Here is a 17,000-nt window from a genome sequence, read left to right as displayed (position 1 = left end):
GGATAATTGGGTCTCCAACCTATAATCTCCAGCCAAGCTTTAGGCCGGCCCCCTTTGGCTTCTGACCCGGCAGGAAGTGACCAGGGAGCAATGACTGGGTCCAACCAATTAGAGAGCGCCTGGCCGCCGCGTGGAGCACTCCCAGGCTAACGAGGCCCCTCTGGGTGACCCTCGTCACCTCGCTAGGACCCCGCCAAGGGAAATAAGAGGCGATGGGAGCCTCAAACTTTCTGCAATCATCCTTCCAACCCCCCAACCTCACTTTGTGGACCACAAGATCTACCAATGAACCACCATATGGATGCTACCAATGTACTAACACTCCAATAAAAACGTCCATAATGGAGGTTAATGAAAGCCAAAAAACTGAAAACCAAAGGGAAGGGTGCAGTAATAAACTAGTACACCCAACAACCCCCCCCCATGGCCCTACACATTTATACACACATACATATGTACACACTTTTTCTGCAGGCAGAATTGATTCTGTCAGTTGGAGCCTCTAAACAGGGACCATATGTGAATTGGGCTCTGGCAATGGTAGTGCATTGTAGAGCAGGCGGCTGAGTTCATCAGGAAAAAATTAGCCTGGCGCTCTCGCAGGCAGGCAGGCCTCTTTCCTATTGGCCGCTCGGGCGGCCCGCTCCGTTTGAGGGCACCCCAGACATTCCTGCGGATAATCTTTTCCATTCCTCCACTCAGCTTGATGAGGACGGCGGACCAAATCAGAGTACAAGGCTTGCATTGTGAGCACTTTTAAGAAGCCCTGTTTTTATCGTCGACATTTATTCTACGTCATCCTTCTCTCTCTCGCTCACCTCATTCAACACAATAGCAAAAAAAATTGTTCACTTTGGGTTTTCCCCCAAAAAGCGTCTCACGTCCCAGTAAATGTGTTTTCACGCGCCTAAAAGCGTGTAAACCCTCTGAAACCAGATCTTAGCCACATTATCGTACGTTCGGACATATCAACGGTGCCTTCCCAGAAACGTGGTGGTGCTGGGTCACCGCCACATGCCTCTCGCGGCGGCTTGTCATTGTGGTTGAAATTGCGGCAGGCAAATGTTGAGATTGGAGGACAATCACTCCGGCTAAGATTTATAGAAACACTTTCCATACTTAGAGACACCATTATTACAGGGTCCATCTAGTTTGGAAGATATCCACCTTCCAGTTGCTGTACTTAAACCTCCGTCTCTTTACACAAGGCCCTTTCTTTCAATAAACAGTTCTACACACTGAAAATCAAGCTTCCACAAAACCTTCAAAATATTGAGCCCGCAAAAAAATGATGAGCAATACTTTGGCCTGGCACAGTTCAAAAAGAGATAACTGTGTCAAATAAATAAAATATGTCAAGGCTACCTATACCTACTGTAAATTTACTACTGCAGTGTTTAAAAGTGACACAAATAAGAAAAAAAAATTTCCCTTGCTTTGGAGAAGACTTTCCATTTTTCAAGGGCCTAAATCAGTAAAAATAAATATTATTTACTTTTTAAACCCAAAAAAACGTATGTATGTACTTGTTAGTTAATACAAATACCCAAATTTAATCTGAAAAATCAAAAGTACGCAGTGGGAACAGGTTTTTGTGAGCAAAAAAGATGACCTGAGGACAGGCGACAATGAAAATGCATTAAAAATAATAATAATTTGCTCTTTAACCGCCCCAAAAAATCTTATGTACATGTATATACTTAGGGGTACTATTTCACCCCCAAAAAATCAAAAGTACTCAGGTTTACGAGGCCAGACGTGATTACCTGAGGATAGGCGACGATGATGGAGGGAACACATGCCGCTGAAACAGGAACACACATCATTGGATCGACCTCGCTGCATAGGAGGAGCTAATGAGCACTGGGGCTTCAGGAACCCTAGAAAAAAATCAGAAAAAAAGAACACAAACTATTTAGAGTACAAATTAAAAATATAGCAACAAAGTCAATGTTCACAAGACTACAAATGTCAAATTTTGGACTACAAAAGCCTGGCCACATCATGTAAAAAAAGAAATTATTGTTTTTTACACTCATCAGGTACTAATGAGCCTAAATATCAATGAGAAAATAAAAATAGTCTTAAGAGGTTAAAAAAAACTGCTATAGAAAATTTGTTATATGGCATACACAATTTAAAATGATGAAAAATCGTATAAAATATGGGATGTTGACATTTAGGAGTAGTATAGGTCAACTAATATTAACAAATGGTTAGCAATTCTGTCAATAATTCTGTCAAAAATGACTTTTTCAACTCAGAATGGACAAATTGAAAGGATTTTTGGCAGGTTTTATGGACGTTATTTACAACAAAGAGGGTTAAAATGGTTCCCCGGGTCCGATTAAAGGGTAACATGGCGCTTTCTAGGAATCAGCCAAGTTCCAACGGAAACAAAGAACAACAAATTTGCTAAAATTCCGCTGCCAAGTGACGTGGTCATCCATTTCATAATCCAAAATATGAACAATGGCAACTTGGCAGGTTTAATCGCTCCGTGTTTAGCATCACGTGTCCATTCATGTCGGACTCAATGCAAAAAAAATGGCTGACAAAATGAATGGCAGATTATTGGGGGACAAAGGGAACAATGATATGTTCATTTTTATTATTATTATTCGTACAACATGGAGAATTTGCCGCATATGAAATGTTATTTCAGCCTTCTCCACTCAAATGTTGTTTCAACTTGGCAAAGCTGACATTTTACAAGCTGGAAAAGTTCAAGTGACGCAAACTTAGTCTAAAATCTACTCTTAATGAAAAATAAAAACCTCAAAGAGTCCAGTAATGATCAATATAACACCCTGAAAATGAAATAACCCCAAAATAGTCATTATACATTCGAATATTGCGCAACTGACCACGGCATCGTTATGTTTTTGCACATAATTAAAGACACGTTTGATGTTTTTCTCCCAATTTTGAAGTACGCAAACATACATAGATCCTGTTAGCTTCAAAATATTGCACCATATACAAGCTAAGACGTGTATTATTTTAAATCAGTAAAAAAATGGAAGAATTTCTTCCTGTCGTGTCGTCAAGAGGATCAAGTCCAAGGTCAAAGGTCACTAAGTCTTTTTCAAATTTGTCCTTCCTTTTGTTTGTCCTGTACAACAGTCCCGGAAGACTCAACATGTCTCATCTATACCAAAAAAAGATAGATTTTATGTTTGTGTCATTCTCACAAGGTCAATAAAATAAAAAACTTATTTTTTTTGGTTGTAAAAAGATGGTTTCTTTTCTTTCAAAACCTGTTTGAGTCCAAGATAGAAAGCAGACATAATAATAAAGAATAGTGGATGCCTAGTCCTTGGTTTGAAGACATAATTGTCAGCTCAAGACAAAACAGGACCAATCACAAAATGTGTTTTGAGCCCGGAATGGACACAAATTAACATGAAACACAAACATCAAGGGCCAGACCTCCCTAAGCCCAAAGTCTGAATCTATAACTGACCCTTTGCTAACCGTGAAATATCATCACTATCGCCAAACTATCTCGTTAAGCCCTCAGTTACCTTCTGGTAATCAGCCCTCCCTCCCGTAGAGTCCGACCTGGCCGACCGGTCATTTTTCTGACTCGGGATCTGCATGGCAATTAGCTTGGGCCTCGGCTTCCCTTGATCGTGGCTGACGTTACGACAGGATCAAAGACGACGACCTCCAGCTACTCGCGTTGAAATAAAGCTCGAGTTGGCGGCCAGGACTGAGTGAGATGCATGCCAAGTGGAAATGGAACTAGCTCTGCCCCATTTGTGGCTCTAAAATGGCATCCATCTACACCTATGTGCATGTATATATGTGCGTATATACATGTATGTATATGTATGTATATATGTGCTTACATATATGTATGTGTATGTATAAATGTGCTAATATATATGTATGTGCATGTATATGTATGTGTGTATGTATATGTATAAAGACCAGGGATCAACGGCGACCAATCGTTTGGCGACCAATCGTTTGGCGACCAATCATTTGGCGACCAATCATTTGGCGACCAAACGTCCGGGCGACTAAACATCCGGTCATGATCTATTTATGTCTAAAATGTCTTTTTCTGTGTCTGTATTTTCACCCTCTTGCTACTGTGATAACCAAATTTTTCCCGAATACAGTATGAATAAAGTTATCCAATCCAAAATGTCTAAATTGGCATCAGGCGAAGTCGTTCATCTTCGCATCTCTGCAAGAGAACATCTTCTGCCAGTCATTAAGAGGAAGCCAGCTCCCCCACCGCCACTTTAGCACAGTACGTCTCAAAATAATACAGTGACAACGTAAACATCAACAAACACCCAAGGACAGACGGAGGGAGCGCCGGGGAAGATGCGCCGCAGCGCCACCCACACCCACCACCCTTCATCATCGCCGAGAACAATACGTTCTATGCCTATGACCCAGATACGGCAATCAAGTTGAATACGCTACGCTAATTCCAGACTTAAATGATCCTTTGCTTATTCTGACAGTCAACGTCATCAACTCCTGCAATAAAGCAATAAAACTTGGTTTCTACACTTATTTTTGGATCCTATATCTGATATTTTTTGACCTGATTCTGGTAGATCTGCAAAAAAAGTAACGTGTCAGAGTACTACTTATATTGGGTAGCATATACTATTACACAGTCACCTCTAGAGCCAGCTCTTGTCGATATATTGCATTTTTTACGCTAAAAACGTGCCGGGATGGACTAAATTTTACACCATCGTCATCTGAAACGTATTGGATGCGAGGAAAATGTGGATGTAATATAATACGGGCTGTTTGAGAAAGTGAAATGAATAAAAGAAGAAGAAATGTAGGTCAAATCACATGACTAGAATCGACTGCAGGATTGGATTAAATATCTTACAGCATGTGGTCATTTACACAACAAATGGAGATTTCATTTTATGAATTATTTGCCTTCCACTGGGAAGCAGCCTCGCCGTAACGAGCGCCGTGTTGGACTTTATTCTGCTGGGAAGCCCGGCTTTTCGCAGAGCACAAAAAAACCCAGAGAATTAAAGACTAGAGCGAGCCATTCCTCCGAGACTAGAAACAAAGCAGCAAAAGCCTTAGATAGCATGAAAATCATCACAACACCAGTCAACACAGTTCCAGTGTGAGATAGCATGAACAACCCAAACATATGCTGCCCATTATCCCGCATAAAGACAAAAAAACAATAACAAATACACAAAAAAAGACATTACTGTCCCGCCGTATAACCCAAAGAGCGATTTAGTGTCTATTATGATCTATTCATCCATATTTCCAGATAGCAGGTTTTCTAAGAAAATGACTCGGATAGTTTAAAGCACGGGTGTCAAAGTGGCGGCCCGGGGGCCAAATCTGGTCCGCTGCATCATTTTGTGCGGCCCAAAAAAGTAAATCATGAGATCCAACTTTCTACTTTAGGATCAAATTAAAATGAAGAGTATGTATATTAAATTTCAGGATTTTCCCCCTTTTAAATAAATAATTGTGATTTTGTACCATTTTTTTCTGTGTTTTTAGTTCAGAAATCATTTTGTAAAATCTAAAAATATATTAAAATAAAGCTAAAATAAACATTGTTTTAGATCTATAAAAAACGGAATATTCAGGGCTTTTAATCTAGTTCTTTTAATCAATTTATTTAAAACATATCTAAATATTATAACTAAAATATCTAAATTGATATTTGACACTCATGCTTTAAAATATCAAGATTAAAAAGTAATAACCTTTCTAAAAGACTAAAAGGATCCAAACTATATTTTTTGAATTTACAGAATTGAAGTGTTTTACCCAAAAAATAATGAAAATACTAAAATAAAAGGCTAATGTGTCAGCTAAAGCTAATTCATTGAGTATGGACAGAAAAGCACGTTTGTGTGTGTATTTTTATGAGTGTTTTATGTGTGTGAGTGTACGGTTGAACAGTGAAATCTTTCACTCACTAATGCTCAATAAGTGAACCCCAGGGGTAGATTCCCGCAGGATTTCAACTAATAAATATCAAGTAATACCACTGCCTCACAAAAAAATCCCTTTGCACTGATAGGTAACGACACTATGTATTTAACAATGATATTTACAACTTGAAATTTTAAATACAGCATAACAGGGAATTAAGGGGGGTCCTATCAAAATACAGACAGCAATAAATGCTAGTAGAGTTCAAGTTAAGAGGTTAGGATTTGTTTTTTTGCAGGTTTGTAGGCTTTTTTCAAAATAAAATGTAAATGTCAATGATGACATCAATGCACATTTACCTGCAAAAGCTGCAAGAAGCAGTGAGGCAGCATGGGAGAAGCACTAAAAATATGAAAGATGCCTCCAGGGCTAAAAAGTCTTAATTCAAATAACAATTCTTGAGTTAGAGAGACAAACTGTCGGATCAGTTTAAGCCTCGCCAATGAAACGGCTCTAAAAAAATGGAAGGTCCAAAACAGCAAACCTCATTTAGATCATAGAGATACCAAGCTGGACATGTGAAGAACAAACAGGGAAGCTAATTTTACTTTGAAGGGAATATTTGCCATTACTACTTTGGACTTAAAGAACAGATGTATGCCATGCTAATGTAAATAGCCTGTTAGCAAGAATATGGGCTTATTTAAAAGTAATTGAATTTGCAAAAAGGCATTAAATCTACTGGAAACTGACTCATTGACTTTAAATAATGTGACAGATGGGCGGGGTCAGCACAAGATGTGATACATATAAAAAAGTGCATCCGTTAACAGTACATATCATTTTGCTGCAGAAAATTCAACAAGAACACACCTTTGTGTACTACTACGTATATATCCAAGCAGACCGGTCAACAAAATCCCCAAACCCGTCTTAAAAAATACATTTAATACCAGGGTTGCCGTTACCGTGCGCCATCTAAGAAAAATAATAACCTCCGTCTTGATTATTGCCCTCTACTTGGCGTACCGGCACGTTAGTTCCCAGCGCGCTAAATGTCAGAAGAGTGAGATATCAAGAGACGTCTTCTTTGATCAAGTGAACATTAGCATGTACCTCGTTGCTCTCCCGCTTTGGCTTTCAGTAAAAAAAGCGAGCTGGCCATCAGCAATTCCGCAATCTCCCCTGAGGGGGCCTCGCCCAGGTAAGACTACTGCAGGTGGAAACTTTCATCACTAATGAGCACCAGAAGAAGAAGAAGTGTCTTCCCAAGGATAAAGATTGAAGCTTTAGTGTTCTCGTTCCCCTTCTGCAAAGTGAAGCTATCACCTTGATTAAAAAAGCGATGATTTAGCCCAAAGACCTTTTTTAGTCCCTTCTGAGACTTGATCCCTCAGAGGAGTACACCAGAATCTTCATCATACTCGTTTGGTTGAATTAATTTCAAGATCGTAGCATCCACAAAAAGATTTAGAAGCAGTTCGCAGTTGCTATAGAACTGTTTTTTCCCATTTTCAAGCATACAATGCAACATCTTAGTAAAAATAGCAGGCAATGCTACTTATAGTAGGTAGCATATACTATACTTGATGATATATTTCCTTTTTTTGTTCCTGTGACCCCAAAAATGCATTACATTTCTCCAAAAAATACCTAAAAACAAGAAAACGGTTCAAATCATCATAATATTTTATACTTTGTCGGACTGGCTATATGCTTGGACATTCATTGGTTGTAAGTTGCTTTTTTTACTATACTTCTGTATGAATGAAATCATTTTTGTTGGTGTTCTAAAATGTGTCTGGCATGATGCAAAAAGACATGTTTTGATTGAATGTTTCTAAAAGTTGACTGACTGTAAAAGGTGAGAAATTTTGCAACCCAAGCCTCCATTTTTATGAGCGTGCTGGCTGGCTGGCGTTTGGTCTGGAAAAAGTCTCAATTCACAGACCAGTGCCACTTCATTAGCTGGCCCCGCCCCTCAACCAGACCACGACTGGGTCGGTCACATGGGTCCAATTTGGGACACTATAATAAAGTCTGCCTTGCGTATCCGCGGGAATATTTACGTGGCGGCTTGATGGAGGTGCGAGACTTTTAACTTTGGAAAGAAACAAGAGTTCAATAAAAAAGAAGGGGACCCTTAAAAAAAAATGCCAGAGAATCGATCCAGATGTGGAACAGATACAATTCATTCTGCAGTGGCCATCCAGATGTGGCCAACCCCATTAAATCCCTTTGTTTGTTTGTGTTGGAAAATTGTTTGGAAACATGGAAGTCATATTCAATGATGAGTGAGGCTAAGCACATTGACTTTAAAAATGTGACAGATGGGCGGGGTCAGCACAAGATATGATACAACTAAAAAAGTGCATCCGTTAACAGTACATATGAAACATAAAGAGAAAAAAAATGACTCAAGGATTAACATACTCTTCTTTAAAGTCAAAAGTATAAAGTACAAAGTCAAATAGGTAAAGGAATGTATTAAGAAATATTAAAATGTCATTTAAAAACAGATAAAGTGGCTGTAAAACATCAAAAACTAATAAAAGTGGACAGAGCTGCTGCCACTGACTTCTGCGGGACGGCGCCATCTTGGGGATTAAAAAAATAAACATTTGGACAACGTCGGCGGGCCGGATTAAAAGGCCTCGGGGGCCGGATGTGGCCCGCGAGCCGTAGTTTGCACACCCGTGGGCTAAGCGCTCCATAAAGTCATATGTCAATTTCAAATTCAATTAATTTGACTTTCCTTGCATCTACAGTCCAAGTTTTTTGGTCCAAATGAAAATATGAGTGGTCATGAATTGAGCGTACCCGATGACCCCTTGACCCCAATGCGAACCATAACGCTAAAGCTAACGGTGGCGTGGCTAACTGGTTTCCTCTCTCCCTCCTGTTACCGCTTGTGTTATGTCTGTGGAGGAAGGCTGGCGGTCTCCCACAGTGCGCGACCCAGCCACAACCTCCTGACCTTGGCCCTTTCCGACAGAACGCCAGTCGAGTCTCAGCTGCGCCACGAGCCTCACGTCACTCAATGCCAGCGCCAGAAACATGGAGGAAAAATGGGAATGCAGACCTGCCAAATTGGACATTTTTCCCCTATCTTATACATTTTTTTTATCAAATTATGTACGGCGTATAACAACTTCTGTACGGGATTTTTCTAGTCACTTTTTGGGGTAATATTGGTCTCCTTTTACTCATTTTGGTTCTAATTTGGATCGTTTTGGTCACTGGTTGCAGACCAAAAACGTCATCGTAGACTGATAGTATTTTAAAGCCCCTCCCCCTTTTCTAGCCTTAGCGCCTTTCGCTTTGTTGCCATGCAGAAACATTCCTAAAAGCAGACGTCCTTGACAAGGTGTCTAAGTATAGGTGACAAACCCTCCGGACTGCCGCTCATACTTTTGTACTTGTGTGTACTTGTGTGTACAGGTGTGTACAGGTGTGTACAGGTGTGTGTAAGGCCACACTTTTGGCAGTTGTATTAACATGTTCGAAATGTCGACAAACACCTCATCAGTCTCTGCCTTTTGAAACATTGCGAGTGTCACTCAAAAAAAGGGATTTTCCCCCAAAACTCATTATAAATCTACTATGTTTTAGTTTTTTTAACTGACAAATCAATGTTATTGCATTACTTTCATAGTTGTACTTCATTATATTCAAAGACTGGAACATTTTTTCTGTATGCAAAAAAATATTTAATATTCTTCAGCAGACGTGGGCAAACTAAGGCCCGCGGGCCAAATACGGCCCGTTAGGCTTTTTAATCCGGCCTGATGACCTTGTCCAAATAGTTTTTTTTTCTCTTTTGACTTGACTTTGTACTTTATACTTTAATGATGATATAGTATGTTAATACTTTAGTCCTTTTTTCCTCTTTATGTTTCATATGTACTGTTAACGGAAGCACTTTTTTAGTTGTATCAAATCTTGTGCTGACCCCGCCCCATCTGTCACATTTTTAAAGTCAATGTGGGCCTCCCGGGCCCTAAAGTTTGCCCACCCCTTGCCTACAAAATGAAATGTTCTTAAATTCCAGGACATATTTTGTGAAAAAGTAGCAGGTGAGCATCTCATATTCTCTTGACACAGTCCAAATGTGTCTGAAATAAAATAGTCGCTGATCCGCAAAACAAGAAAAAGCAGCAATGTGGAAACGCAATCTAGTGTGACCAAAGAGCGCTTGAAACATTTTGAGTGGACGCAAAACGGGCGACTGGCGCCCAAGAAACCCGAATCCAGGTGATATCCTCTCAAACATGCAAAAGGCAACACGATTCTTTTCAGCTGTTGCGGTCCAAGTATTTTTTTTTTGGAGGAAAAGGCACGTCTTAAAGAGTTGAAAGCAAACTCAAAGAAATTGTTGAAATCTCTTCCCAATCACGGAGAAAGTCAGAGCGGCGGGCGGCTCAAGAAAAGGGCGAGACGACCTTCTACTTGTTTGCGAATTACGGGTGTGATGTGGTTCAATTCCCACAGAGACTGGGCTTCTACTTCAAAAGCTTGGACGTACGCAAGTTGAATACTGACAAGTGCCATCCAGACACTTAACAGAGACATGAAAAAAAATAATACGAATAAATGAGGACTCGCGCTACACTGACGGGAATTGCCTTTTAAAATTAAGGCAGATTTCAAAATGGAGAATTAATTGTGATTATTAGCATTATTATGACAACGACATGACCTGTTTTTATATCTGTACTACTATAAATTAACCATAGCAGGATAACAACATGCTAATAAATGGTTAAAAAAAACGTAATACCTATTTTGCATCTGTATTACAAGATTTTTAAATATTCTAACATGGTTATATTAACCATACAAGGATAGCAACATGCTAATATAGGGTTAAAAAACACTTTTTGGGACATTTAATACCTATTTTACATCTGTTTTACAAGAATTGTTAATATTCTAACATGGTTAGATTAACTATACTAGGATAGCAATATGCTAATTAATATATGGTTAAAATATATTAATGGCAGATTTTGTTAACTTGCTTAATAATTGATTTAATTTTAATAAATAAATGCATTCAAAACTATCTAAAATGCAACTTATGATGCAAGTAAGACTCAAATATGATCTATAGACTTTTTATGGGTGCAAAATATAAACGGAATAGTAGGCATTTATCATAAATGAATATATTTATGTATACTTTGTCAAAAACCTTTATTTTTTGATGTGCGTCCCTCTGGATTTGTTTTTTAAAATAAATGTGCAGCCCTAATTTGTTGCCATTATGTTTGAAAATAGGTTATTTAAAGTTATGTGGGGAAAAAGTATATGTTGGAAACGCATCCATAATGAATGAGATGGCAACGTTATGGATTGGAATGCAATCAAATACGCAACTCGTTCCAAACTGCAAACTCGGGGGTGCCGCCGTCCGTCTTCGTTATTTTTCAACGCTTAAACAACGCTTCAAGTGTCTTGCCAACAAAAAAATATGCAGTTTTGTCACATCTGGGCATTCTCACAGGAGGAGCTTTGCTCTATTTGCATTTTGAAAAATTACAGTCTGGTCACATTTCAGTTATTTCACATTCCATTGTGGCTTCGTTTTTTTTCTTCTTCTTTTCTTTAACCGAGAGTCGCAACACTTTGAGTCCGTCTGCATAAAATGGGAATATATTTAAAAAAAAAAAAAAAAAAAACACTCCAAAGCACCAAAGGCAAATTCCTGAAATGATGGAACAGATGGGGAGCAAAGGTCAAGGTTTGAGGTGCAAAGGTCACCGCCACCATTTTCAATAAAGACCTCTTGTGAACAAGTCACTATTTTTAATTAACACACTTTTGAATCAATCTGAATTACTAAAACAACATCAACAAATCCCAAAAGACAAAAAATCCAATCCTACCACATTTTACAACACACAAAACATCCCCAAAAGGCAGATTTTGTAAATACCTGGCAACCCTACCTGCTATCATTCAAGCCATAATCATTTCCTCATCAAAATGTCTACCATATTCGATTTAAACTTTACGCCAAGTCAAAAATCCAACTTGGCACACATCATTTTTTTTCTTTGGAATAAAAGGCCTCGAGAGTGAAATTTAGACGAAGGGGCTTCGGGAGAAAGCTGTCACTTTAAGCCGTAAAATCTTGCTATAAAAAGTCCCCCCAATAAAAATGACAGCTGCAGCCCTTTTCTTTCAAAAGGGGGAGCAAAGGCATCACACCAGGAACACAAAACTGGACGCCAATAAAAGACAAACTTGGCCAAATGCTCCCCTTTTTTACCGGCCGGCCGGCGTAACTTCACGAGTCTTCCATCGCCACCCCCAAAGTACTCCTCCCAGAAGATAGACGCCCATATTAGTTTTGTTCCTGAGTTACAAACAGAAAAAGGAATGTTGCCGTCTAAATGTATACCTCTAAACTAGGGGTGGGCAAACTTTTGGGCCCGGGGAAGGGCCACATTGACTTTAAAAATTTGACAGACGGGCCGGGTCAGCACAAGATACGATACAACTAAAAAAGTGCATCCGTTAACAGTACATATGAAATATAAAGAGAAAAAAAGGAACACTGTAATAACTTACTCATCACCGGGCCGGATTAAAAAGCCTAAGGGGCCATATTTGGCCCACAGGCCGTAGTTTGCCCGTGACTGCTCTAAATAGACACTTAAAAATTCCACTTTCTGTTTAAGAATGTCGAGTTAAGTGTTGGTATATATCCCTTAAATTTAAAAAATAAAGCATCACAGCGGGACTAATGTTGTGGAAAATTTGATTATAGACTAAAGTCCTCATTAGCAGGTGATAAAAAGAAGTTAGTGGGTAACGAACGCGGGTGTGCGCCAAAAAAAGTCCTCATTTGCTGTTTTTTGTTTTGAGCGGCGCAGTGTTTAAGTGGTTGGTGTGGCGGTCTGACGGATCTGGGGTACTGGGTTCGATACCAAGCCGGTACTGCTGTGTGTATTTTGAAGCTGGATTTCCAAATGCTGTGCATAAATTGTCCTAAAAAGTCTAAATCATTCGGAATGCGCATTACAGCAGAAATGTGGAATTAATAATCAATTTGACAGCAAGTCATACAATATAATAAATCAGATGCTGACAAAAATGTCAAGAAGGATAATACAGCATTTGCAGTTGAATTTTTGAAGCGACAGTCACATATTGCTGACAAAATCAGATTTTTATTATGTGCGTCTATATAGCTTAACGTCAAATAAAGTATGTTAAGCACTCGGAGGAATGGATAGCGGCATCAAGAAGCAATCAGTATACAAAAGTAGCCTAATTAGCTGTGCTAAGATGTTGCTATCACGCTAACTCAACGCCATACTTGGAAAATTGACAATTTCAATAGTTTGCGTATTAACATTCTTAATCCCAGATGACAGATCATCACACTGAATGAGGAGGGGCGCTAATCCAGGGATCGGGGACCTTTTTGGACAGAGACAGCCTTAAAACAATTCATAATTCCTAATATTATTCCTTGAGAGTCATATTTGGGATTTAAAGGGCAAGATACATGAAAATGCGTGGCATTTTTAGACAAAAAAAACACTTTTAAAGTACAAAAAGGGTCGGAATTATTTGGACAACATTGTTACGCTCTTGCTAAACTATGACTATCAATTGGTATGCCAAAAAAATGAAAGAAATGACAAAAAATATGATTTTTTTTATTAAAGCGGCCGCTAAAGGTAATGTCAACGCCCAAATCCAGATCCTATTGGTGCAATTTCCATATTTGACCTCACATTATAGCGAACAGCCATAAGAACCCATCAAAAGAGCCCCATATAGCTCTAGAGCCACACATGCACTTATCCAAAAAAGAGCCACGTATGGCTCTGGAGCCACACATGCACTTATCCAAAAAAGAGCCACATATGGCTCTGGAGACACACATGCACTTATCCAAAAAGCCACACATGGCTCTCGAGCCACAGCTTTCCCTATCCCCGCTCTAATCAATACATCCAAGGATTGTGTAGATAACGGCGTCCTTGAAAAAGGCAATTAAGACATTTGACGCGGCCAATGGCCCAATTTGGAATAGAAATTGCAATATTACAAGTGGACGCCATAAAAATGTGCTGATCCGGCACCAACGTGGAGCGGCTCGAGGGGAAAAGACGTCAAACCCGACTCTAAATGCGCATCGATCATCAAACGTAGCTCTCGCATATTGTTCTCACATTTTCTGACAGGCATCTAGATGGACTACTTTGATAAAAGTAGCCACTTCATACGTACACACAAGTCATGCACCCCCCCAAAAAACGTGACGACGGCGGCAGACAAAATATGAGGAGGCCTGACCTACTACGCCGCTAAGCTGCGTCACCCCTGCGAGGGACAAGGGTCACTTTTGACAAGTGTACAGTGTATCACGCCGCTTTAATGATTTACAATGCCAGGCACGCAAGTATGGAAGCGTAGTGGAGTGCCCTAAGCGTGTACTCGAGTAGATAATAAAAAATCATATATATAAATACATTAGGGATGTCCCAAGATATGCAAATTTGTGCAGGTGACTTCAACAAAGTGGATTTTTTTCTTAATTTAATAAAAATCACAACTACTTTCTGCAAAATAAGGTTGCAAACTATTTTTAAGCAATGTATTTTCCAAAAATTAACATATATTTGGTCATTCAATGCCATAAAATGAGCTATTTTTTTGTTTTTTGGGACATTTTTCTCTTTTTTTGACTGCAAAGTTTGTTTCAATCATGTCAATAATAAATAAATATGAAGTAAACGATCCTTGACATTGATTGACACATTTGACCACATCAAATCAAACACTGCACATCTATTAATAACCAATATAACCAAATATGAAACATATTTTCCCATTTTTAGTCCTGAAAAATAAGCAAACTTTGCCCCAACAACATCAACAACTTCTATAAACAACAACAACAACAAACCATCATTTCAGCACATATTCTACATTAACGGATTATGATTTTGGAAAAAAACTAAAAGACAAAATCACCGCATGAAAGTAAGCGTCATGTTACATAACATCTCAAATGAAATAAAAGCACTTCCACTGACTCCCACTATAAAGTCCGCTTCTACTCTTACAAAAAAAAGCTTGATTTAAGCCTCAATTATTATCATCATGATAAAAATTTGACTTAAAACAAGTAAATCTTCCACTTTATCTCATTCAAAATGTCATCCACCCATAAAGCGACGACATATGACTATTTTTTAAAACCTTTATTACCCAATTCTAACCGAACTCAACCCAATAGAGGACGCACGGGCGCCTTTGGCAACTCGCTGTCAACAAAAAAAGCGCAAAAAAAGTCATCGCAGACATGACAAGCTAATTCCTCAAAAAAACAAAAGCATCGCAACATCCCCCTTTCCCCCAAAATCCCCCCAACTCACCCAATGACAAGAACGGTTTGGTTTCCATCATCGAGCGAGCGGTTATTACGGTAAATTATCTCATGCCAGCTGAGCCGATCTGATCGGAGAGTCTTTTTCACGGACGCGCTTGGGGCACCCCCTCCAGACCAGGTGTCCTTGTTGTTGTTGTTGTCGCCCTTCGCCGTCTTGGCGTGGGTCTTTTTCCGCGTTAAAAAAGTGACAGATCGCTAACTAATCGCCCGGCTAGAATAAGATGTTTCTTTTCTCCTTTTTCTCCTTCTTGTGGCTGACTCCACCGCCGTAGTGGTCTCCCTCTCTCCCTCCCTCTCTCTCTCTCTCCCTCCCTCGCTCCCTCGCGTGCTCAAGTCGAACTACCGAATCTGCACTGCAAATGGGACCCTGACGGGGGGTACTACGACGGCCCCACTGCACACAGCAACGACGCCATGCATCGAAGCCTCTGCGTGAACCCTCAAATAAACTTCACGGAGAAAAAAAATAGAAAGAGAGAGAACTACAGAGGCAGACAGAGTCCTAAAGAAAATGTTTTTACGCTTGATATCAAAATGGATTTGAAGTTTTTTCTCCAAACCGTGAAGGGCACCCCCCTTTCCAACTACTCACCCCCTACCCCACTCCCTTCCAATGCTGTTTTACTGTTATTCTAACCTGGTCACATCTGTTGAACTGAGGCGGTGGGCTCACTACATGTAAGTTTGGATGTGTTAGCTCAAGTTGTTAGCCTATCTTGTGTGGGAGATAGCAGGGGATTAAGTCAATAAACAAAGGAAGCATGCTAGCAAGAGTTTAATTGGATTTTACTTGCAATTTTGTTGCGCGGATGCAGGGGCGGAGCTAGGGAATTTCAGAGGGGTGGCTAAGAAGGGCAGGATGTGGTAGAGGGGATGCATAGAGAATGAAGATGAAGACCTATTTGATTGGACTGACGTGGATTTTGAGTGATGAAGAACATGTGGGGAAGTTTTTGAGGGGCTATACAAATAATTTATGGAAATATGGATGGGTCTGGGGATTATGATGAAGGCCTACTTCATTAGATCGACGTGACAAAGAAAAGTGGAGGTGCTTCTCTATACCTTGTTTTGGATTTGAAGTTAAAGTGGGTCAAAGTGAAGAAGTTGAAATATGATATGGAGTTGTATTTTTAAACAGGCATGACATCAAAGTTGTAAACAATCAAAATGGCGCTACCTTGAAGTTTTGTTAGAGCTGGCTGCAGAATAATTAAAAGTGGAGATGGATGAGCTCTCTTTATGATCTATAATGTAAGCACATAAATATATTTTGCTGTCATTAAAAAAATATTTGCTTTGCCAGAGAAGTAGAAAACTAATATTTAGGTCAGGCGTATTGTATTGCGCGTTTCTTCTTCTCGTTGGCATTTACAGATCAAAATTTATCATTAATAACTATTTTAAAAGGTCATATGGACTAAATTAGTTTGAAAAATCCTTAATAAAGCTAAAATATTTGGAAAAATAATCACACAAAAGAATAAATGCTATATATTTTGGATGCAAAGTTCTTCTTTTTAGGTCAAAGGTCATCATAACTGATTCAAACATTAATGAATCAAATAATTATCTTCTTAAGAAGACATTTAACCATTTTTTTGCATATCAGTAATGTTAAAACTGTTTTAATCCCTCAAATTAAAGAAAAAATGGCAATTTTCTCCATTACAACAGCAAAATATGA

General features: G+C 39.2%; 1 protein-coding gene across 3 annotated transcripts in view; it reads right to left on the bottom strand.

The window, feature by feature from the left end:
• The window catches only part of rxraa (retinoid X receptor, alpha a), a 50,620-nt gene that overhangs the window by 29,066 nt on the left and 4,554 nt on the right, over window positions 1-17,000 (bottom strand). For 2 of the 3 annotated variants that reach the window (XM_077737710.1, XM_077737711.1), the window contains exon 2: window positions 1,767-1,880. In XM_077737710.1, the coding sequence (XP_077593836.1) occupies window positions 1,767-1,880 (114 nt within the window). Of the gene's footprint in view, window positions 1-1,766; window positions 1,881-15,299; window positions 15,597-17,000 lie in introns of those variants that run through there. The other variant, XM_077737712.1, reaches the window with a different exon arrangement.

The sequence above is a fragment of the Stigmatopora nigra genome, chromosome 17 (genome assembly GCF_051989575.1).
Source record: "Stigmatopora nigra isolate UIUO_SnigA chromosome 17, RoL_Snig_1.1, whole genome shotgun sequence".
Lineage (NCBI taxonomy): Eukaryota > Metazoa > Chordata > Actinopteri > Syngnathiformes > Syngnathidae > Stigmatopora > Stigmatopora nigra.
Note: the sequence above shows the minus strand (reverse complement) of the source record. Positions and strands in the feature narration are given on the sequence as shown.